This window comes from Corvus hawaiiensis, chromosome 6 (genome assembly GCF_020740725.1).
Source record: "Corvus hawaiiensis isolate bCorHaw1 chromosome 6, bCorHaw1.pri.cur, whole genome shotgun sequence".
Taxonomy (NCBI): Eukaryota; Metazoa; Chordata; class Aves; order Passeriformes; family Corvidae; genus Corvus; species Corvus hawaiiensis.
In genome coordinates, this window is record NC_063218.1 from 36,364,237 (window position 1) to 36,387,795 (window position 23,559).

General features: G+C 44.4%; 1 protein-coding gene across 8 annotated transcripts in view; it reads left to right on the forward strand.

The window, feature by feature from the left end:
• The window catches only part of RGS6 (regulator of G protein signaling 6), a 276,484-nt gene that overhangs the window by 215,486 nt on the left and 37,439 nt on the right, over positions 1-23,559 (forward strand). For all 8 annotated transcript variants that reach the window (XR_007204599.1, XM_048308531.1, XM_048308536.1 and 5 more), the window contains 4 exons: positions 647-708; positions 5,074-5,184; positions 8,350-8,475; positions 16,228-16,414. Coding sequence is in view for 7 of the 8 variants with exons in the window: in XM_048308531.1 (XP_048164488.1) it covers positions 647-708; positions 5,074-5,184; positions 8,350-8,475; positions 16,228-16,414 (486 nt within the window). In the remaining variant the exon portion in view is untranslated. The remainder of the gene's footprint in view (positions 1-646; positions 709-5,073; positions 5,185-8,349; positions 8,476-16,227; positions 16,415-23,559) is intronic.

The following is a 23,559-nucleotide window of genomic DNA, read 5'->3' on the forward strand; positions in this document are numbered from 1 at the left end:
TAGGAAACTAGGAAAAAGTTTTTTGCACAATCACGCCAAGGAATGACCAGCCAGCTCACATATCCTTGTCCTGGCATGAAGAGCTCTCCCTCAAAATTATTTTGCTGCAACAAGCAGCCCTCACTGAAAGACAAACGGGAATCACTAGATCAGCGTTTTACTAAAGGCAGCTTTAAAACTTTTTCTTAGGCAATCTTTTTTTGGGTGGTCTTCTGAACTAAACCTGGATGCTACATTTCTTGAGCTTTTTTATCATAGGCTGAAGAACTGGTTCATAGCAGAATGAAAGTGTGTTGTAAAACTGTTACAGGTCTTGCGATGCTGGTTAGTCAGAGAAATGGGAGAGCAGAATGTGGTTGTAAAAAGATCATATTGCACCCTGAGTAGTCTAGGAACCTTGGCCCTAAATATGTGTCTTTCCTACTTTAATTATGTCTTCTGAAGCTTCCCCTAGGGCTTAGCCTTTGGAAATGGAGACTCCTATTGGAAGCAGTTAATAAGCTTCTGATACCTAGGGAAGGGTCCCATTTCCTTCTGAGTTACTTTCAAGCTGTTTGGAAAGAGAAATCAAGAGCGTGTTGGGATATTGTCAATGCGTGCTGTAGAACTCATGGATTGTTAATGTCCTTGTTATCTCTCTCCTCAGATAACTTTTCTGAACATGCAGATAGAGAGACATTGTTTAAAGATGTCCAAAGTAGCAGAAAGGTGAGTGTCCCCATTTTGATGATAATCCCATTCTTTCCTCATCTCCAGTTTGGCATTTCTAGGAACAGAGCAGGCAGCAAAGTGCAAAGACTTGATCCCCTTTCTGTGCATCAATCCTTTTCCCTCCTTTCCCAGCTGTGCTGCCTATTTGCTGGCTGCTGACACTTCTGTACTCTTCTACCACTGAGCAAAAATAGGTAGAACATGAGGACCTGTAATACTGCAAAAGAGAAGAAGCAAAAGAAAAAACCCTTGCAGGACTTGTTTCCCACCCCTTCACTACCCTAGGGTTTACTTTTAGAAAAATCATTCCTATTTCAATTTGAAAACACCCTTATTTCCCTTTTTGGCTGAACTCTCAGTGCTCATCTCTTGTTAGTCTGGCACAGCTCTAGGGAAGGAGCTGTTGGCATTTGTTGCACATGGTGTTCACATCTCTGTTCATACTGGGATTGTAGGGCCAGTTCCTGCTCCCACTTACTTAGAGAAGTACTGGGGTTGTACCTGGACTACTGAAGGCAGTATTTTAAGGAGTGGATTTCTAAGAAGCAAATCAAGGCGCACAATTTGACTTGCAGAATATTTAGTTTTGGTAGAAAAGTATGAATAGGTGAAGAACAAGCTCAAATTTAATTGAGTATGACAGTTCATTTACTTAGGTACTTGTAAGTTATGCGCATTTGCAGGGTGGTCACTGAGGTGAAGGTAGGGATAGTCATGCTCTTCAGTGACATCACTTTTAAAGCAAAACTGTGTTGAACATGAGGAACATGATAAGAGCTGGTTGCTTCTAGAAAAATAATAGAGGAATTTTAATTTAAACAAAGTAAAACAGGGTTACCCTATGAAATGTGCTTTGCAGTGCCTGCACCTGCAGTTAGCATGCGTGTGCTATACTAGGTAAATTAAATGGTGAGAGGCCCAATGTAAGTTCCTACTGGCTCATGAAGTTTAACAATTAAAATGAAAATGTATCCAATTAAACAGAAAATATTCAGAGCCTCCCTGAAATCCTGCAATACATTGTATGATTGAAATGAGCACATTTATATTTATGTTTTGGGCTTTTGGATCTTTTTAATTAAGAACATATACTTCTACTTTAACAAAAAAAGTCATTGTACTGGATTTACTTACAATGACCTTAATATACTGAGACAGTAATAATTTTCCTGGTTTGAAAGGGCTTTCTTTTTTTTCTTTTTTTAATTGCTCCCAAGTTGGAGAAGAAAATGTTGCTATCAAAACCTGTGCAAAATAATAACCAGGAGAAAAGCAAATAAAATGAGAACAATCAAATTACAGAATCACAGAATATACTGAGTTGGAGGGGACCCATCAAGATCATCAAGTCCAACCCCTGGCCCTGCACAGGAGAGCCTCAACAATCACACCCTGTGCCTGAGAGCATTGACCAAATGCTTCTTGAGCTCTGTCAGGTTTAGTGCTGTGACCACTTCCCCAAGGAGCCTGTTCCAGTGCCCAGCCACCCTCTGGGTGAAGAACCTTGTATTTCTAAATAATTATTAATAATTATAAAGAATGAAAATCATGGTTGTGGTCTTCAAATCTTGTGAGGAGGTGTTTGGTCATGTGATGACTTTGAATACTGATTTGAATATTGGCAATATTGATTGAGGGTCCCAGGACTTCGTGTGGAAAGTGGTGCAGCCTGGATGGGGAGCATTGCAGAGCAGGTAGGAGGGAAGTAGAGGGGCTGATGGGTCGACTGGCTTTGCAGCGGTGGGGACTAGTGAGGAGGAATGAACATGGATGACCTGACTTGAACAATTGCCTGAAAAAAGCCCTGTGCAGCCTTCAAAGTCCCACTAAAACACTGAATACAAGCACTAGGAACAAATTTGCTGTGTAAGGAGATGCTGTTATTATCAAGTCAATTTTCAGACTGGACCCTGCTCTCAGGACAGTTGAGGTGACAGTGTGGCAGATCAGGGTACAGGAGGTGACTTCTTGGCATGCTCCTTTCAACAGTCAAGCCTGACAGTGGCACCACCTGCCAATTTTTCAGCATAGCACAAGGGCACTTTCAGAGAGGATGAGGGAAGTAACAAGGAGCAAATAAGTCAGGAAGCACTAGGGCAAACAAGTTACAGAAATAAGATGTAAGTTCTTTCAATAGTAATTGATCAATTGTATTTATTTTCCATTAATTCACGCTATTCTTGGGATAGCCCTTGTCCATCAGAAGAGAAGGGCTCTCCAAAGGGTATCTCCAGCTTCTGTGAGACAAATGCTTGCTGCTAAAGATTTTCTTTCCCTTCCTCCCTATTCCCCTTCCAGGAGTAGATCTGTACCAACTGTGGGAACAGGCATCCCTCAGCTGCCCCACACACCTTGGAAATAGTCTTTCTTCCACATCCCCACTTGGGACCTGCACACTCTCAGTTTTAGCCGTTGAGATTTGAGAACTGTTGAGCAAAACTATCAGTATATTCTACCTATTGTTTTCCCTGACTGCATTGTGCAGTGTTAGTATGATTTCATTAGAGACAGCATCACCGAAATGGCTGGGGAAAAACGAGCATCTTCCTGCCAGAAGCAGTCTCAGCTCCCTAGATGAAAATCTGTGCTATCCTTTCAGCTTCTCAAAGTTCCTGTGAAGGCTCAGCAGGCCCCTTGATTGAGAGACAGTTGTATTCTCAAGGCAAGCTCTGCACTCTTCGGTCAAGTGTTCCTATCACCTCTTCTACTGGATATACAGTTTATCACCCAAAAGGCCAGGTCTGCATTTTGACAAAAATGCTTTCCCTTAGGAGTCCCCTGCCTATAGCCTCCTTTAGACAATGAGGCAATGATTCTGCTGCTGCTATTATACTGAATCAGCAAAATGTGCTTAGAAATTCCCCCTTGTTTCATTTGAGTTTCTTCCCCCTTTCTTTCTTGCTAGTACTTGTATTAGTACCTCTGATGCCTTCTTATTATTTTATTAGGAGCAATTCAGGTTTCACAGCAGATATCTCCTGATTGATCCTTTTTGGCTTTCTTTTCTTTTTTAACCAGCCCTCTTTTTCATTGATGTCTAAGGGGACTGCTGCTGCTCTGTGAAATTGGACGCTGCTCCCTCCTCCAACCCTTGACCCACAGCAGTCATGAAATGTAATTAATGAAATGAGATGAGACAGCCCCGAGTGCCCTCAGGGGCAATGGGAACCTGCTGTGGTTACAAAAGTGTATGATTTTAATGCCTCATGATAAGAGCTAGGACAAACAAAAAGAAATAATTACTATAGAGCAAGTCAGGGAAACTTTCTGCCTTTTATGACCCTTTGTTTCACAGGGTCTTTTCGTTCGCCTGCCTTTTTGAGATGTGGAGGACCAGAGGTAAAGTTTAGCGTGGACAATCACAGTGCAAGTACATTAGTTGTTCAGTATGATGAGACATAATTAACTTAGTTAATTACTTGGCAGTCGTAGGCAAAAAAATAAAGTGCCTTAGAGTATTTCCAGTATAGACTAGGAGAAATTTCTTTTGATTTATTTCATATATGCTATCTTTCTTTTGTAAAAATGTGCCCTTAGCCCCAACCCCAGTGGAATTTCTGAATCGTTTATGCAAGCAGACACAGTCCTTTTCCCAGAAAGCTCTTTGAATCTCATCCTAGAGAGGATTAGAAGCTATATGCCTTAACTGACTCACCATGCAGCAAGCCAGTATAAAGGCCAGGTGTTTTTCCAACATGCATATAATTTATTATAGTCTAAGTTAATTATTACTGTGGAAGTATTTTACAGTAGTGCCATTAGTATAAATACTATATCAACATAACTAAAAAATGATCTATAGGCAAAGCTTTGATGCTCAGGACTGTGATCCTCTGAAGATTTAAACATATTTGTAGCTGCAGCCCATGACCCTATTTAGGTGAGTTTCTCATAGTGCATAAATTTATGTAGGTGCAAAAGTTTGCAAAAATGAAAAGGGTGAGAGGCAATAGTAATATGCAGCAAATGAACAGGATGACACATGCTTCATATTCTTCCCATGGCTCTCTGGGGGAAGTCCTGCCATAGCAATCCACTTGTTGCCTCATCAGGCTTTTTGGAGGCATCTGAACAGAGACAAGCTGGAGGAAAATGCTGCTATTGAGGAAAACACTGCAGTGAGCTGGTGGTTGTTTGTGGAGAAATCCTTGCATGCATCATCCCTGGGAAAAGGGTCTCCTGTGGTTGCTGAGAAACTGACTAATCCCTACAAATAAAAAGAAGCACACACACAAAAAAATCCAAGACAAAAAAACCCCAACAGGATAAAAAGAAAAGCTGTACCTCTCTGACGTGTGACTGAGCATTCAAACCCTTTCTTTCTTTTTTTTTTTCTTTTTTTTTTTTTTTCTTACCTGCCAGTTTAATAGCCTACACAGAGCAATATGTGGAATATGACCCCTTTATAACTCCTGCTGAGCCTTCCAATCCCTGGATAAGTGATGATGCAGCATTGTGGGACATTGAAATGAGGTAAAAAATAATTGGTAGTTTTAACTAATGTGAGAGTTGTCTTGCCATTTTTTTTATATGCTCTTCACACTGCCCTGTTTGGAAAGGAAGTTGTATATCTGTAACTACAAGACTCAAGAACATAGCTAAAGTTTATCACTGGTGTCTGTGAATTATTCAGCCCTTCCACTTCCATATGGCTTGATGTATGGTGCTCTGTAAGTCAGGTAATGGATGTTCTCATGCACATGCACAGGCTCATGTCTAGGAGCCTACAGCTATAGGATACTGCTAAGGCAAACTTGTTCCAGCATATCTCATTTGACCCTTGAGAGCCTGCTCCTTCCCAGCTGCAATGCTCCAGCTTTGCTGATGTCCTGGAATCCCATGAAAGATGCTGCTGGCAAAATGGGATCAGTTATAGAATAGTGGTCATTCCTGCTGTGCAGAAGTGAGTTTGGCACAGGAGCCAGAAGAATGTGACCAGTTGTTGAGAAGAATGTAGCTCATGTGAGATGTGTGAGACTTGACAGGTCAGAATTATAATAGGCTGATAGAGTGAGTTTGGGCCTCACCTGTTGGTGAACAAGCTAGCTTGTCTCTGTTATGGTGTCAAATAGATGAAAAGAGGGAGGAACGACTGTAGGACATTCAATGCCTTGCACCTCAGAAAGTTTCTCAAAAAAAAAAACCAAGCAGAACACTGTAACAGAGATCACGTTTTGCCCATGTGACACTGGTGCAAGGGAAGTGTGGCCTGTGTCTGTGTCTTTTACCTTCACAGGCTATTCACAATCCTTGTAAAGGGACTTGAATTGTCCTGCCTGCCACTATGCCTAGCAGCTCCCACAGCAAATTTGAATGGAATCACCATGTCCCCTATCACCTTCACTACTCAATCACATCCTGTGGCAAACAACTGTAAGGGCTCAGCAGCTTCTCCAGTGTTTAGCTGCTGCCATTTGGCACTATCTAATCCTGTGTGTTATTGAATAATAATTCAGAGATGCTATTGGCCAAGAAAACTGATTAATAGGCAATCAGTGTTCCAAGAAAAGGACAAGTTTTTTGCCCCATTTAAAAACTACGTAGTTTGGGATGTGAAACTTGTTTTCACCTGCTTCTCTGGTAGTCCCAGAAATCCATTACTTTCCTAATCTCTGCCCCTCTTCACATAATTTTAATATTTGGGATTTCTTTTTTAGCTAGCTTCTTTCATTTTCTCCATCCTCCCTAGGAGGGCTAGTACCAGATACAGCCCTTGCAAAATACTGCTCTGCAGGAACCCTCACCCACAAGGTAATCCAGGCATCCATTATTTCTGCATCTGTTGAGGTAACTGCAAATCCCAGGAAAGATGTCTGTGTCCCTGAAGAATACAATTAACCTGATGTCACAGCCTTACAGGAATTTAAAATAAATGCTTGGCTTCTGCTATGATTTTAGAGTTAAGGAAGGTGATTTCCTGCTGATGAAAAAGAGAAAGCTGTAGTGTGGGGAGATGGAAGAACAAACAGCTCTGTATTTCCATTTTATTCTCTATTGTAAAAAACCTCACTGCATCTGCATCTAGTTGCAACTTGCATGAATAATTAAATGATCCCCGAGATCCCCTTGTGTTGCCTGCAAAGCTGTTTCCTCAGTTAGGAAAGCAGAGCCCTTGCACAGGAAAACAAAGAGCCTCTCACTTCTAGTGGCAAGGCTGGCTGCAGAGTATGGGCAGCCCCATGCCACTAGAGTTCATCCTTCATGGCAATCAAGACTCAGGAAATGCCATGGAAAGCATTCTGTTTTAGACAGCACTTTGGCCTTTTTTTTGTGCTAGAACATTGTGTAGCTGCAAGAAGAGCAGGTACAGATCTCTGGATTCAGCAGGAAATTCCCTGAGCTTAGATTGTGCGTGGCTCTGCACAAGCATGGCTTTTGTGTCCCAGTGTCCAGGCTGGCTCACATAACGGGTAGGCTGGATCTGCGCCCTTGTCTGCAGCACTGCTGGCTCCTGAGGGAGCGCAGGAGGAGCCATCCCAAGTGTGCTGCTCCTCAAGTGAGGACATGCCTATCAATTTTGCTTAGCCTTTCCACCAAGAGAAAATCAAAGCAGGCATTTTATTTACCCCTTTGGCTTATTTGTCTTCAGCACAGATCGCCACTGTCCCCTAAGGCTCCATGATTAGGAATCGCTGTGGACATGACGAGACGCACAGTTTAATAGATATGTACTGTTAACAATGGCTCTGCTGTCACAAATGTGAGCAGCTGAGCTGTGTTTTAATGGTTGTCTCATAGTATGACGCCATCACACCAGAAGCTTTCAGACACTTTGTGAGCCCAGATTACGCTCTGATGCAGACTGTCTCATAGGATCCTTGTTGTGATTCCCAGGCACCACCTCCCCGCATAGGCATCTCTGCAACATGTCTGGCAATTCAAACAACAGCTTATGTAAGTTGGGCTGTATTAAGAAATAATTAAGGAGAAAGGTTGCTAGTGATTTTGGGTGCCTCTCTATCTCAGTATCCCAGCTGAGACACAAAATAAAAGTCTGATTATCATGGAGAGTAGGAGGAAGATGCTTTTTAGTCTTCTGAGACTTAGGTATGCAAAAATCAGAGGCACTGAAAAATAAAAGACTACAAACCAGTAATCATTTTAGATACTTTGTCTGCATTGCTTCTTAGTGGAACTGCTTTTCTAATGCAAATGTGGATCTGAAAATCTGAAGCCAGTTCCAAGTGACCAGGCAGCACTGTGTGGGACACAAGGAAATGCTCTGGAGCTCACCAGTGACCCAGGGAACATTGCTGGAAAATTTCTGCCTTGATGTGTAAGAAATCCTAAGGTAGATTTGAGGAGATATGCAAGAAGTGCATAATGAATAATCATTTAGGTACGGTATGCTGTTTTTCAAGTGAAACCTACCAGAAACTAAAAAAAAATATCATTCACAGTCTCTCTTAGTTCAACATGTATGTAGCACCCAAATAGTACTGCTGCTTTAATGATGACCTTGGTCTTTATAGCTTCTTTGTGTTATTTGCTAACTTGTATTTCTGCAAAATCTTGAGAAAAAAACAACATCTCATCCGATAATCTCCCTCCCTTCACTTAGCAGAAACAGCAGCAGCTGCTCGGACAGCAGGCAGAGATGCACATTCCATCTGTTTTTACCCTTCTCTCTCCAAACAGCAAAGAACCTAGTCAGCAGCGTGTGAAAAGATGGGGTTTCTCCATGGATGAGGTGCTGAAGGACCCAGTAGGACGAGACCAGTTCCTTCGTTTCCTGGAATCAGAATTCAGCTCAGAAAACCTCAGGTGAAACCTTTTCTGACTTGACTAAATGAATGGGACCAATTCTACTCTCTTGCATAGGTGAAATGCAATGTTTGGTGTGTCTTGAACTGCTAAAAACACCCATTTGAATAAAGATGAGAACGGCAGAATTTGGCCCGCAGCACTGCTACAGATGCCTATACTAGACCTATGTAAGTAATTTCAGAAAGAGTGTTTAGCAGAGCCAGTGTTGTCAGGTATCTTACACAAGGGCTTGCAGACTCGCATGATGTGATGAGATGCAGCACATCGCCACTGAGCTCCCTATCAATATATAGGATTTACACGTGTCTTTGTGGCAGGGCTTGTGTCAGGGAAACAGTATGGTCATCATGTGGCTAGGAACTGTTGCAGTATTGGCACTCAGCAAGTCAGGTTTGCAACAACTGCTTTTAGTTTTGGTATCTGCTAACTGTCCAAGAGCTTGACTCACCTTAACAGGACTCTCTGTGTGGGGATTCTGAGTACCTGACTTCTCAGGTTGTGAAGAAGTCAAAACTTTATTTATGAAAAATTATGTAGACACCCACGTGATTCTACATCAGGCTGAGAGCCAGTAAACCCCACTTTTTTTACAGTCTGAATTACACTGCAGAGGTTTTGTTGCGGTGCTGTGGTTGTGTCTTAGCACATGGATGGGTACAGGGACAGGTTCTCGTGGGGTTTTTTTGGGCAGAAGGTGTTCCAGAAGGCTGAGTGAGCATTTGCAGGGAAGGTGAGAGGAGCTTGCAGGTTCACTGGCAGAGCTGAGCCTCCTCTTGGGCTGAGGAAATCTGCTGTCTGTGAGCACGCAGTCAGTCGGGTTTTTGCCTTTGCTGGTAGTGAGCAGGCTTGATGTTCTCTTTTTACACCAGATAAGAACCTGATTGCACAGCCTTTTTTTAGTTCGTGTTTTTTTCATTCTTTTTCACTTAGAAAATCAAATACATTACTAAAGCATGTGGACAATTGTCACTGTAGTGCAGTCTGCTAGCCTGCAAGATCTGAAAGGGAAATTCCCCCGAAAGTGATTTTTAATGAGTGGAACTTACCATCCTATTTATCAGGTTTCCCTGTCCAAGGAGAAGTACAGAAAGCATGCCAGCAGCAAAACAGTGAAAACTCAATGCACTTCATTGTTTTGAAAAACCTGAAAGTTAACCTGTAAGAAAACAAGGGAGTGTTACTAATTACATAAATGAGCTTGAAATTTTATTGCTAAACAGGTGCTGAACTTGCATATGCTTAGTGAAGTTATGTACAGCGGCACTCATTTGCAATTAAATTGTAGTGATGAAGTGCAAAATTAATATACTGTATTAAAATACTCTTCAAATAAGTGTTCTGAAATAAATCTGGGATTGTGCTAATGAAATCCATCAGGCTTTATGACTAGCGTCTATCCCCACGTTCATCCTACTCAAACAAATGGAGAAAGTTTGATTATGAGAAGGCAAACTTGTACCTTCCTTGGTCAGTCAGAGCTGCTCTTCCTGCTGATGCACATTCTCTTTGATTTTGGGATGTAGTGAAGGGAGGTGGCAAATCAGTGGGCTGGCGTAGACAGGTAAAATCCTGCATCCTTTGTGGAAGACATTGGCATCATTCTTAGTATGGGAACTTTGCCATCGTTCTTATGGTATCATTATGATGGTACTGGCTTATGTGGTAATATTATCTAATACTGGATAGCATTAGCAAGCCTGCTTAAAACTTTAAATAACAGGCTGCAAAGGTAGAAAGATTAATGAAGAAAACTGGAATAGAGTGGATTGTTAGCAGTGGTGCTAGAGAGAGGAAGCTCAACAGCGAAGTTGGGATCTGCCTCACCTAAGTTGACAGCTCGGAAGCACATGCCTTCTTCTTATCCAGTCTGCCTTTAGAGAGAGAGAAGAGAAGCTGAAGAGGAGTCAGTGAATCACCTGAGAAGGATTTGTTTCAGCTTTAAGTGGAAGCAAAACTAAAAGCATCTAAAATACACTGTTAAGCGCCTATCTCTTGTTACCATAAGCTTGGAGAGATTGATTCAAATGACGGTGTCCTGCATGGTAGACAACTACAGTTCAGTGAGATGAATCCCATCCAAACCCTGGGGAGCTGTAAGAAACTTTCTGAGGGCATAGCATTTAGCCCCTTGCTAGAAAAGTAACATTCACATTTAATCTTTTCAGGACTCTCTTCCCAGTAACTACCCAGAGATCTCGGAACTGTTGCAATGGGAAGGTGCTATCTCTTGGGAGTATCAGTAGGACCTTCATTAACACTGGCCGGAGCGCTGAGGCCCTTGTGTTGAACTTAAAGCAGATCGAGAAAGTGACTGCTGGAAAACCTAGAAATTCATGGTAGCACTAGAAAAAATTCTGTGATGTGTGTGCTTGAGAATGCCTTGAAATGAATGTAATTCAGTAATATAGCAAGTAGACCAAATTCTGCTCTTACACCCAGTGGTGCGAGTCCCAAATCACGGGCCTGATGGTGGTGAGGTATTTCCATATCTTCCTAGCTGAGGAAAAATTGGTCCCGGTGGGGGTCTTGGGTGAGGCACTGCCAGAAATAGCAGGAGACTAGACTCGATGACCTCCCAGATAACCTTCCAGCTGTGTTTCTGTCTTCTGGTAAACTTGCAGGATCATGTCCACCAGTCTCCTGGGCTTGGCTGAGCCCTGTAACTTACTTATTTACTTGCTGTCCATTATTTATGTGGGAGCAGGAAAGCCAGTCAGTTGAGTATATTTCTCTCTGTTTTTATTTTAACTCTTTTCCTTGCTCTGTTTTCTTTCTTATCTCTGTTGCTATCTTTCATCTACAATTTGTTTTGACTCTGGTGCTTTTTTGAAGTACCCAAAATATAGCAGTCAAAATGCCAAACTTAAATTTAAAATAAAACAAAAGAAATTATAAGAAAAGAAAGGGCATCAGAGAGTTATTACACATTTTTTATGACCTGGGAATCTTTTGAGATGTCATGAGATTGCTGAGATGTTCATCTAGCTGCTGGATTGAAATTTTTTCCCCCCAGCTTCAAAGAGTGTCAGCTGGAAAGAGAAACAGCAAAGTGGAAGTACGGGACATGGGAATTTCACCCGAAGGGAAAGGAGGCTGCACACCTGTTTATAGACCTCAGTGGGAAACACATGACACTTTGTGGGAATGCACTGTGGAGCTGGCGATGCATGGATGCAGGCGCCCAGGGCCCTATTGATTGTGAGCATATGTTGAACATGGAGTTTGCCGGAAAGGAATTTTACCTGCAGAAAGTGTTTATATCCTACATGACCCCTAATGGTTGAAACTTGTTGCCAATATTTTTTTCCCCGAGTTTTCAGGAAAGGAGAAGTTCAGGCACTGAGGAGAGCTCGTATATTCAGTAAATACACCGAGCCCCCCCAAAGCCCCGTGTTCCCTAAATAGCGTTTCCCGAGGAGTTCTGAGGCAGTGCCAGCTCAGGAGGGCTCCGCGGGGCGCGGGGCAGGGCCGGGCGCGGGCAGGGCCGGGCGCGGGGCAGGGCCGGGCGCGGGGCAGGGCCGGGCGCGGGCAGGGCGGGGCGCGGGGCGGGGCGGGGCGCGGGGCGGGGCGCGGGGCGGGGCCGGGCGCGGGGCAGGGCCGGGCGCGGGCAGGGCCGGGCGCGGGGCAGGGCCGGGCGCGGGGCGGGGCCGGGCGCGGGGCGGGGCCGGGCGCGGGGCGGGGCCGGGCGCGGGCAGGGCGGGGCGCGGGGCGGGGCGCGGGGCGGGGCCGGGCGCGGGGCGGGGCCGGGCGCGGGGCGGGGCCGGGCGCGGGGCGGGGCCGGGTGATGCCCGGCAGGCGGCGCCACCGCCCCGCGCTGCGCGGGCCTCGCGGAGCCGAGCGCGGGCGCGGTGCCGGCCCCTCAGTGGGCCCGGGCAGAGCCGCACCGCGGGCGCTGCTCAGCTGCAGCGACAAAAGGGCTTTCCGGCCCCGCAAAACTGAAAGGCAGCAGAAGGAGGGAGTTGCACCATGGACGCCGGGGTGCACCGCGGGGGAGGGGAGGGGAAGAAGGGTGAGGGGGAGGCCTTGCGGGACGCTTCTCCCGTCCCTACCGATACTGCGGTCTCCTTGGCAGGCCCTCAGTGCCCCAGCGCACAGCCTTGCAGTATCTGTCTGCCCCCAGCTTGCTCACCAAGAACGGGTTTTTGTTGGTCTTGGCCACGCCAAGCTTCCTGTGCCGAAGATCTGACCATTAAACAACACAAAGATGTGAATATTGCCCCTGTCTGAACTGCATTTTCATTTTTACCTATCACTTTCATTCATTTCCTCTCCCAGCTGAGATGTTCAAAGATACTTCTTGGTGAATGGAAGATTTGTGAATGGTTAGAGATCTGAGATGGGAAGTGCATGGGACACTGGCATGGAGCTAGTGAGGCAAGGAGAGAAATGTGCTTGGATTCCAACCTCAGTCACTTGATGAATTCACTGTCAAGCTAGGGGTATCGTGTCCATCCCCAAGATGGGGATACAACGCTGCCCTTATTTTGACAGTTGTTTCTCTGTTTCTGGAGTCATCCATTTTTTGCCTCCTGATCAGGATTTTAAATTAATTTTTGTTGTACAATGTACCTCAGAAGCAACCACTCCCCCGCTACCACCCTGTCTTTCCCCAGCAGCCTTTTCACTGGGGGACGTCTTTGAACAGCAGTGACCGAGCACCTCTGCAGTGCTCTGCAGGGAGGCAGAAGCACACACGCTGAGGTCCAGGAGCTTTCTGTGCTTTGGGGGAGCTGTGGAGGATAAATGCCATTATGGGATATCTTCTGCAAGTGACAGCAGTTTAATTACAAGCTGGATGAGGCTGGAATGGTTTATGCCACTGACAACACTTTAGGATACCCTATTATCAGCCTTCTCCAGACCTTACATGCTGTTTTGTAAAGGACAAAGAACCTGTGATCAGTGCTGCTGTTCCCTCTGTGCTGACAGTCCCTGTGCCAGTCCTGCTCAGCTTAAAGGGCACCTGTGGAGAGGACACACAAGGACATCTCCCTTCCCCCCCGCCCCCATGCAAGCGGTGTCCACTGGAAATCTGTCTCCTACAGAAGGAGAGGAGGCAATGCAGGATCTTCACTTTACTCCTCATGAACTTGGGGCTGAGCTTGCACTTCAGAAAGTGCAGGGATTCAGGGAATGCATTTGCACTTTATAATTGAGCAGAAATTCCAGCACAGTCATGTGTGTCTGCTCCTTTCCTAAGCAGAAATACCTGCTTCTCTCTTGCAATGCTCTAAATCCCATAGGAAGCCCTGCTTATGCATTGTTTTCAGGATGATTCCTTGTGGCAGAGAATTTGCCTTGGAGTTGAAGCTGCGGGGCTGCGTACCCCTCTTTGGTATTACTTGATTTTCAGATGCCAGCTATAGTGAATAGCTTTGAAATTTACCAAGACAAAACTCCCCTTTGCCTTGAAGAGGAGATCCAGCCTTGGGCATGAATTCACGAGTGCTTGCAGTAAAAAGAGCTTGTTCTTGTTACTGTCAGGTTGGTCTGGTTGGTTGGTTTTCAGACTGAGCCAAATGGTTATTAAAATGGATGGTGCTCCTATTCTGGCAAGCTGTCACTTCACAGCGTTCCCAGTTCTCTCATGAGAGTGCTTTCCCAGCCCGCCTCCCCGGCTCCAGGGGCAGAAGATAAGCCAGAAGAAAAGGTTCTCCCTAGCCAAGTGTTTGTCTGAAGTGTCCCAGCTACTCTGGAATGATTAGCATCTTTTCTCCCTATGCCTTTTCTGCATTCATGTGTTCCCATTGCATCTGAAATTGAATGATAAAGTATTTTCAAATAACGGAAGCCGCATATGGCATCAGATTATTGCACTGTGAGTGCCACCCTTTACTCTCTGCATGCGATAATTGGGGGTGTCACTGTTCAAATAACAAGACAGGACATCAGGTGCACTTAAACTCTCAAAGATGGAAAAGGACCAACCATACACACCCCACCACCAACCCCAGATACTCTATTTCAGCTATAAAATCAAACGTCACTGTCTTAGAACCACAAGTATGTGACTCCACAGGTATTGATGCAGCGTTTGAGTGTACCTCAGTCTGTTTTACTGAGCCTGCCAAGGAAATGGGAAAACCATGTTGAAGGCATATAGTCAAGTGGCTTGGGTGAGTCAGGGCTGTGGCATGAGGTCGCCTGATGGTTAGGAAGAAGCAGCAGACAGGCAAGGAGGATTAAGCCGGGCCTTGCATGTAGTGTGGTTGTCATTTTTCTCCCAAATTGACTGTTTCTACCCTCAGGTAGGGTACCAGGCTAAATGGGGTAGCAGCCTCATTTGCTTGCAGTAACACCATTTCCAGGGTGTTTAGGTACTGCCTGCAGCCATTAAGGAAGCGAGGGTCAGGAGGTGACAGGAGTCACCAGGCTGCTGGCTCCTCTACCTCCCCTCACTGCCATTGGGATTTTTGTTTGGGACAGACTGTATCTTCCTCCTTCCACCACGAAGGAATATTTGCCTTAGTGGCTGCACACTGATGCCACTGAATAATTTGGGGTGAGAAATCAGGACTTCAGATAAAGTTCAACTGATTTATAAGGGAGACACAGGATTTTCCAAGTTGTGCAGCTCTTGCGGATGCCCTGAGCAAGCAATGACCCAGACAAACCCTGTCCCCTCTGCGCAGTCTGCCCAGCAGAGGGAGTGCGTAAGAGCAGTGCAGGGCAGGGACAGCCAAGGCAAACCCTGCCCTCCTTGTCATCCCTGGACAATGGGCACCTTTGCCAGGGGGTAGGAAAGAGCTGGTTATTGCAGGTGGCTGCAATATCTGTACCTATTTGCCCTGTATCTCTCAGCACTCGCTGCAGAGCACTGTTGTGCTTGCTCAGCCAGGTTGCAGGGCCCAGGTACTCAGGGCAGACAGCCCTCAGGGATATCTTCTTGCTGGAAGATAGAGTTGACCAAAACAAAAGGCTGCTGGGCACCATGTATCTTTTGAATTAATCACCTGAAAGACCGTAGCTCTTTCAACAATAAATAAAAGTAGCACCAGCACCAAAATGTCTTTTTCCTAAGATAAAAGACAAAAGACATGCATGTTACTCTTGTGAAAATATTCTGTGGTCTTTCTTTTCACAGATCAAGATATGGATTATATCCTTAGCCATCAAAGAGATTATCTTCTCAGTGTTTATGAATTTACTTTAGTCTGTAAGCATAGTCTAGTCAAAAAAATATCCCTGTAAAATTGGAGTATGGCATGACAAGTGTCATCTTTTCTCATGGCATCCATCTGAATGCTGGTCAGTTTACAAGTAAAAAAAAATACTTTCTGGAAATGGAAGCTATATTAATATTAAGTTTGAAATTATATGGAAATGATATTAAGTTTGTTCTTTGTTTTGCATCCCCTCTGGATGACTGATCCTGCAGGCAGGAATGACCAGCACATTGCAGCAGGGCTGTGGGAGGCAGAGCCTGCTCCCCTCCTCCAGCTGCATAGCTCTGGACCATTTCCTGTTTGCATACCTAATCTGACACTTCTGCAGGGGCAGATTGAATAAGAATGTATCACTTCTTAAAGTCAGTGTTCTGATCTTAGCCAAAATATAAGGGGTTGGTGTAAAGTACCTCACCCCTTCCCCTTGAAGTCATGCTTACGTGGAGAGTCTTCAGTGAATTCTAATAGACACAGGATTAGGTTCTGTGTCTGTTTTGGGACTCTGCCTAGGCTTATTCACAAAATCTTACCTAGATTTCTATCTTTTTCTCTTTTCTGCCCTTTTTATTTTTTCCTAGTACAGGTTTTGGTTGGCTGTCCAAGATCTCAAGAAACAACCTTTACAGGACGTGACCACCAGAGTGGAAGAAATCTGGCAAGAGTTTCTAGCTCCTGGGGCCCAAAGTGCTATCAACCTGGATTCCCACAGCTATGAGAAAACAAGCCAAAATGTCAAAGACCCAGGGAGATATACATATGAAGATGCACAGGTTAGTTTTTGATTTTGTGGAACTACTGCTGATGAAACTCTCAGTTTTAATATGACATTCCACTATCACATTGTCACTGCTTAGTCGTAAGAAAAAGGAGATGCACAGTTTGAAGTGACTTTGAGGATATCTATTCAAGCTGGGTAAATTATATTTTTGTTGAATCTATCTGTCGTAACAGGCTAAGGTTCCTCTGGGAGCAAATGTTCCAAAATCTACAAGTCTGGAAGGTACTGCAAGCTGGAGCCATGTCTCAGAGAAAGCACAGATGAAAGAGTGCTATACAGTTCAGCCTGTCTCTCTGTACTACCTGTCACCGAAGTCTGGCATATTTACAGAATGGCCGATGTCATATCAAAATCTTGGCTAATACACTTTTTCTGTAATGTATTTATTTATAGCTAGTTATATCCTCCTGCCAAACCCCAAACGCAGCAGCTCCCTCCAACACAGCTAGAAATTTGTCCACCAGACAATACCTTAGAGTAATGATAGGACAGTAGGCAATACAGTGAGCTTAATCCTTCCCTCCTAAGGCTCCAGCTTTATCAGGGAAATTTCACAGATAAACTGTACACAGAAAATGCCTTGAGGAAAACAGATAATTTGAGAAAAAATGTTACAAGCAAGAATAAAGCTGCATAGCCTTCTGGAAAGTGAAAATATAATTTTGTAATTTTTAAAAAAGAAAAAGGAAGAAGGGATCATTTAGCAAATATTACTAGGGACACAATTAAAAGATATCTTCCTCATAATCATTTTTATCACAAGATGTAGTAAAACCAACAGCAAATGAAAAGAATTCCTGGGTTTTGGTGTGTTTTTTTTTTTAAATTGACATTCAAAGGTAATTCTTCAAAATACTCCACTAACAAAATACTTTCATCTCAGAGGAGATGTTGTGGACCACTTATACAAGGTTAGGCAATGAATTTTTCAAACCAGCATCAAATACTCTATTTTCCTGAATGCAATCTTGCTCCTTGGGGCTAGCATAGAAGGAATGTATGTGAAGTTTCAAGGCAGTCCCGTGTGAATATCAGGCAACTTAAATGCCCTTTTTAGAGCTGAGAAATACAGGAGTATGAAGACATTCTGGCTAAGATGTATTCTTTGCTTGGCAGTTGTAGTGAAAAAGAACTTCTGCATTACCTGAAAAAAGTGATGATGGCAAAATGCAGGCTAGAGCAGAAAGGTGAATAATGGGGGAATTGATTAAATTGATAGGTAGAAGTACTAAGAATAAGATGAATGTTTAGATGATGAGTATTTAATTAGAAGAAGACATGGAGGGTTTAGCCTTGAACTGATCAGTTCACAATGTAATTGCCATTCAGAGGGGAGTTGATACAATCAAGCTGGAGCCCTGGCAGTTAGACTGCAATTTTAGCTTCTTGGGTTAATTTTATTTCAGTGGATTTTTACACTGACAGATGTCCTCAGTTCATCTGTTGTGGTTCATGGACACAGAAATATGAGGCAAAGGTAAACCTTCAGGGCCAGCTGTGGTTATCTTGGAGGTTGAATCTATGCCAAGAGAGGATAGCACAATGCAAAAGGTGAACCCAGTTACCTTCTTGTGCAGTGGGCTTCTGGTAGCTCTCCAGAGGCCAAGCAAGCTGTTTGTGGCTGCTTGACTGGATAGCTGCAAAGGCTGTCTAACAAAAGAAGGAAGAAGAAGGACACTGCTGAAGGGTGTAGCGCCCTGGTAGAGCTGGAGCAATGTTGGCTTTTGCTGGCTTATCCTGGAGAAGGAACATTTTTGTTTGCACATCCACTTCATGGTAGCCAACATAGATCGCCCCAGGGTGCTCTAAATCTCCCAGGTACTGCCGCAGTGTCTCTCGCAGGTCAGCCCTGCCACCACAGAGGCTCTTGTCCATGAATCTGCAGCAGCTGCCTTATCTCAGCACCCTGGCATCAGGAGCCCATGGGAGCTCCCACACATCCCACATTCCTAGGCACTCAACCAGACACAACTAGTCAAAACACCCTCTGTGGGAGGGAAAATATGAGTGTTGTCCTGTCCCGTGTAGCTTTAGCACAAAGAGGAAAACAACTGAAATGTCCTTGTAAGTAAAGAACAAGAAAAAATTACTTTACGCAACAGCACATTCTTTGAATGCCTGCAGCTGTGAGACACTTAGAGGAAGGAAAATTGTTGGCTAAACTGAGAAAATTAGTTTGGTACTCCTGCGATGGAAGAATAGGAGAAGGTGATGTGGCACTCTAGTCATGACTTGAGAGATCCACAAAATGGCAATTCTGTATAAAAAGCACTGGAAATGGACACACTGCTGTACTTGGGAAGGGCAAGGTATAGCAGAGCACATTCAGGCCAGCAAATGCTTTATAACAGGAAGTTGAAACCAAAGCATCGTTTGTTATCAGGTTCTTAACAGTCTACGTTGGTGTGCTTCTTGGCACAACCTTGGCTCCCAGCCCCAAAGAACTCTCCCAGATGGTGCTCAACCATCTGGTAAGGCAACTAGCCTAGGTAAAAACAAGGAGAAAGGGGCTCTTGGCAAACATGCCTCTCACTTCAAACCTCTTTGTCCCTAGGCCAGTCATGGTCTGAAAGCAAATGGTTCCTCTGTTTAAGAAAATCTCAGCTCCAAATCTCAGTCCTCAAAGGGCTCCTAACTCAAACCTGAATTTGGTGTGCACTTATTATTTCAGAGAGACCTCTCTCTGAGATGGATTCCTGTACCACAGAAGCAAGTGTTTTGCCATTTCCCCATCTCAGCTTAGGATACTTGCCATGCTGTATGTCCCTCAGTGCTGCTGCACTCCACAGTCCTGCACTGCTGGGCTTGCATAGAGCTGCCCCTCTTGCTGTGGCTCCCACAGGTGCCGTTGCCCACTCCATGCCTGGCTCAAGCTGTGCCAGCACATCTCGGCTCTGAGCAGAGTGTGCTGTGCTGGCTCGGCCTGCACTCCCCTCCCCAGCTGTCCAGTTTATTGGCATCCCCATTCTCACGCAGCCCAGTGCTGCTCCTGGCTCTGTCCTCATCGTCAGCTGTGCCAGCTATATTGGTCCGCAGCACCTTCTGTCATTTTAGTGCTGGGCCCCTCCAGAGGGGAGCCTACCAATTTAGCTGATTATTTTCTGCTCTTAAACAACTGTCCTCGGAGTAAAATATTATGATTATCAAACCATTTTCACTGGGGAGTAAAGCAGCTTTTAATACAAGGGGCATCATCAGGAAAGGTCAGTTCAATTAAACAGTGAAGTACTTAGCAGGATGTAAGCTCCCACAGGAGTTATCAGCATCATTGAACAACCAATGTGGAGCCCTGCAATATGAAGCAGGCACCGTCAGCTCTGGAAAGTAAATAGGTTTGGGTCCATCTGAATGGCCTCTTTTGGCTAATGAAGCTGCTGACAGCCAAAGTAATTCATCTTTACATGGAAACACAGAGCTGTGAGTGTGACAATTATGGCTTATCTGTACAACACATTATTCGTTTTTTTAACCATTCTCCCCCTACCCCCATCAAGCATGTCCTTGCCTCCCCTGAAATGTCTGTCTGCCTTCAGAAGGTCTTTAATCCCTTCCTCAGTCCCTTGGTGTTGGAAGCTAGTATCACAAGGATGCATTGTGTTTCCTCAGTAATGTTTTTAGGGACATTTAGTCTATGTTTACTGGTAGGCTTCAGAGCCAGGTGTACTAGAGTAAGGTAAGCCACACAGTTGTCTTTGGAATTCCTTTCCTGTTTTCTTTGTTTATTTTTATTCTTTAATAAATAAAATAGAATTTTAGATCGACATCCCTTTACCTGAAGTAACTATGAAGATGATTCAGGGAAATTCAGTTCTAATCCAGGCTCAGTTAGGGATTTTAACTGTTCTTTGCAGATCCTTGGCTAATTCCAGGGCAGATTTAGACTATAATGCTAAACTCCAGGCAGCTCAAACCAGAAATGTACCTGTACCAGATTTGAAACATAGAATAATTTGGGACAGAAGGCATGATCTTTAAAGATCATCTAGTCCAGCTTCCCTGAAATGACCAGGGTACATCTTCAACTAGATCATATTTCTCAGAGCCCTGTCCAACCTGACCTTGAATGTTTCCAGAAATGGGGCATCCACCACATCTCCGGGCAACCTGGGCCAGGGTTTCACTATCTTCATTGTAAAAACTTTCTTCCTTAAATCTGGTCTTGAGATTTGAGCCCAGTTCATGCTCTCAGCTGCCCCAGGTGTAGTTCAGTTTGTTCTGGACTGTGACAAGGATATGAGTCCTTGCAGGATTCATCAGTGGTCAGTCATCAGTTTGCATTCTGGTTGTAACAAGAAGCTCAAGGTGTTGACAGAACTTGACAGGATCCTGTTGAATTCAATACCAAACTCCAAGTTTACGCAAGGATCTCTTGGAAGTGAAATGTCATTTTGCACCAAGAAGGGAGAATGAGGTGTGGCTTCTCTTGATTTTGTGTTTTCAAGCATGCACAGGATGTGAAAGGCCTGGTGTCTATTCAGTGGCCATACAGAACTCCATTTGTCGGTCTGGAGCAAAACCATAGCATGGAAGGAAAATGTGAAAATAATCATTCATTGTGTGTCTGTATCATCTTTCATGTAAGAACTTGAAGAAACATTATTCCTATTTTCTTAAAGTTTTGCCCAGTCACCCTAGTTACATGCATGCCTGTAAAGGACGATGACTAAGGATGGAGAATCAGGGTTACAGCAAAGCAGCTCTGGTTGGCAGTGCAGGCAGCCAGCAAGGGGGCATGGGGCAGACCAAGGTGCTCTGCCTCTAAGAGGGGATCAAGTCCACCTGAGCCAGTGCTGCTCAGAGACCTTGAACCTGCAGTACGGGGAATTGAAAGCACTGCGGCACTGCATCAGTATTTATACACGAATGGTGTGCCCAGGGCTCCTGGAGGCTTTTGACAGCCTGCACCTTCCTGTGGAGGTTAGGGACTGAACAGGGACTTGACCTTTATTCCCTTCTCCTTCTTTGGCTCTGATTCTGTGGAGCTGGAGGACAAAATCCTTCCTTACACTGCACTCTGGTTGTCTTCCTTGTATTTGGGTTATGGTGACTGTAGAAAACATACAGAGTCTCACTGTTGTGTATTTGTTACACTTAGCAGAAAAAATTGCAAGCTCCTGCACTTGTGGATTTCACAAAACAACCTACAACCAAACAGAATCTAGAATCAAGAGCCCCACAAATACAGCTGGAAGAGTAGTCTGGAACAAAAATAGCAAAGTGATGGTGGAGGCTTATGCTGGTGTGCCTGATGTACAGAGCAGGAAATAAAAGGCTTGAAGCAGAAGTTTACATAGGAGCAGATACTTTGTGTTATTATTTTGCTGTTTTGGTTTGTTGGGAGTTTTTTTCAAAATGCACATATGCACCACACATCAGAAAGTATTTCTTTTTATCTTTTGCCTTCCATTTTAATTTTTGCTTTAGCAGTCATGTTATATGAAAAACATCTACCATTCAGCCTTTGTCTTGCTGTTCCCTTTCTGTCTCTGAAGGCATCAGGGATCAAACTACTGTCTAAGTTAATGTCCTTCTGTCACACACAAGCAGGAAAAAGTCACGAGTGACCTCTCTCCTTGCAGACACAGTGACAGAAGGCAATAGATCTCTCCAAATGAAAGATCATGGGAATGGGGTAACAAGAACAGTCAGCATATTCCCACAGGACAATAGTCTGCCTGTTATTCAGGGTGCTGATCCTGCCAAGCTGTCTAAAACTACATGCATGAGTATTAACAGTGCCTCAGTGCCAGACGTTTCCTACCTCCAAAAAATACCTTTAGATAGATTACATGGGAAAGTCTCTAGCTTGCTCAAAAATTGAATTCAGCACTCAGACTCTGGGACTCTTGTGTCAGTAGTGTGCACTGTGCTTCTTGAAAGCAAGAAACAACTGCATGTCAGATCCAGAACAAGAGAATTTCCTCTTCATGTGAAGGTCAGGAAGCTGCTGATACTGTTTCTTTTCTCCCAAATAGGGAGTGAAAGTCCTTGCAAGTGCATCCTTTTATCTAATCAAGAAGCCAGAGCTCCAGGAGGCACTTCTCACAGACTTCAGGGGTATGGTCCCCTCCCGCTAAACCCATGCATTGCAGCAACACTGGTCTTTAATTTTTTAAGGTGTTGTTACCTCTTTAAGTGTTCACACTTCTAATTAAAAATTTAGGAAAAAAATCCCTGGGAAGATCTATCAGCAATGCATTTCACATCTCTGCTCAGCCCACAGCAGGTATGGGGTGTCAGGATGGGGTTTGTTGGCAAACAGTTAAAAGATTCAATATACATTTAGACTCTGAGATCTTGAGCTCAACCACTTAACAGCAGCCCAAGATGACATAGCAGCAGGTATCTTACAGTCAAAATGTTGATGAGGCATGGAAAACTGTTTATCTATCCAGTACATGTTCTCTAGGTAGGCATCCAAGCAGGATTGGTGTTCCCTATCTCAGCATTGCCACCTTTACTCAGAAGCTGTGTTCTGCTTGTTTCTGCAGAGCTGTATCCTGCTCTATCACCATCTCCTATGGAACACAGAATGCCCCACTGAAATAGAATTTTCTTCTGCTGTGTGAGGGGTTCTGCATGTTCCTCTCCATGGTACAGTTCAGCTTTTTGGCAGGATTTTTCACAGAGAAAACGAAGAGGAAGCTGCTGACAGCCTGCAGGTGTCAGGGTGTTAACCAAAAGTAGTTACACCTCATAGCTGTACAACAGCATGCACAAGAGGGAAAAACCTCATCTTCATTGCTGCAGCTCCTACATATTGTATTGTTTGGAAAAGAAATGCCAGTCTCCCAAATGCCACAGGAGGTTTTCCCCTCCTCCCAGGCAAAATCTTTTCACTTGGGCTTTTTGCCAGTAGCCAGGATTTGGCCCATATTGAGAGAATCAGCCTCTTAGCCACGATCATTGTTCTCAAAACCTAAAGCTGCTCATATGGCGTTAGACTCCCGGCAGCCCACTCTTGTCTCCCAGGATAGCCCTTGCTATATTTAGGACTAAATCCTCCTGCAGTACCAGGCTGACCCCTTAACTGCACAGCACTCAACAACCCTTTGCCTCTAGTCCTCTGCACTGTGTCTGCCATGGACCCTCGACAGCTCTGCCCTCACATTTGTGTTTGAAGATACGAAGCAAACC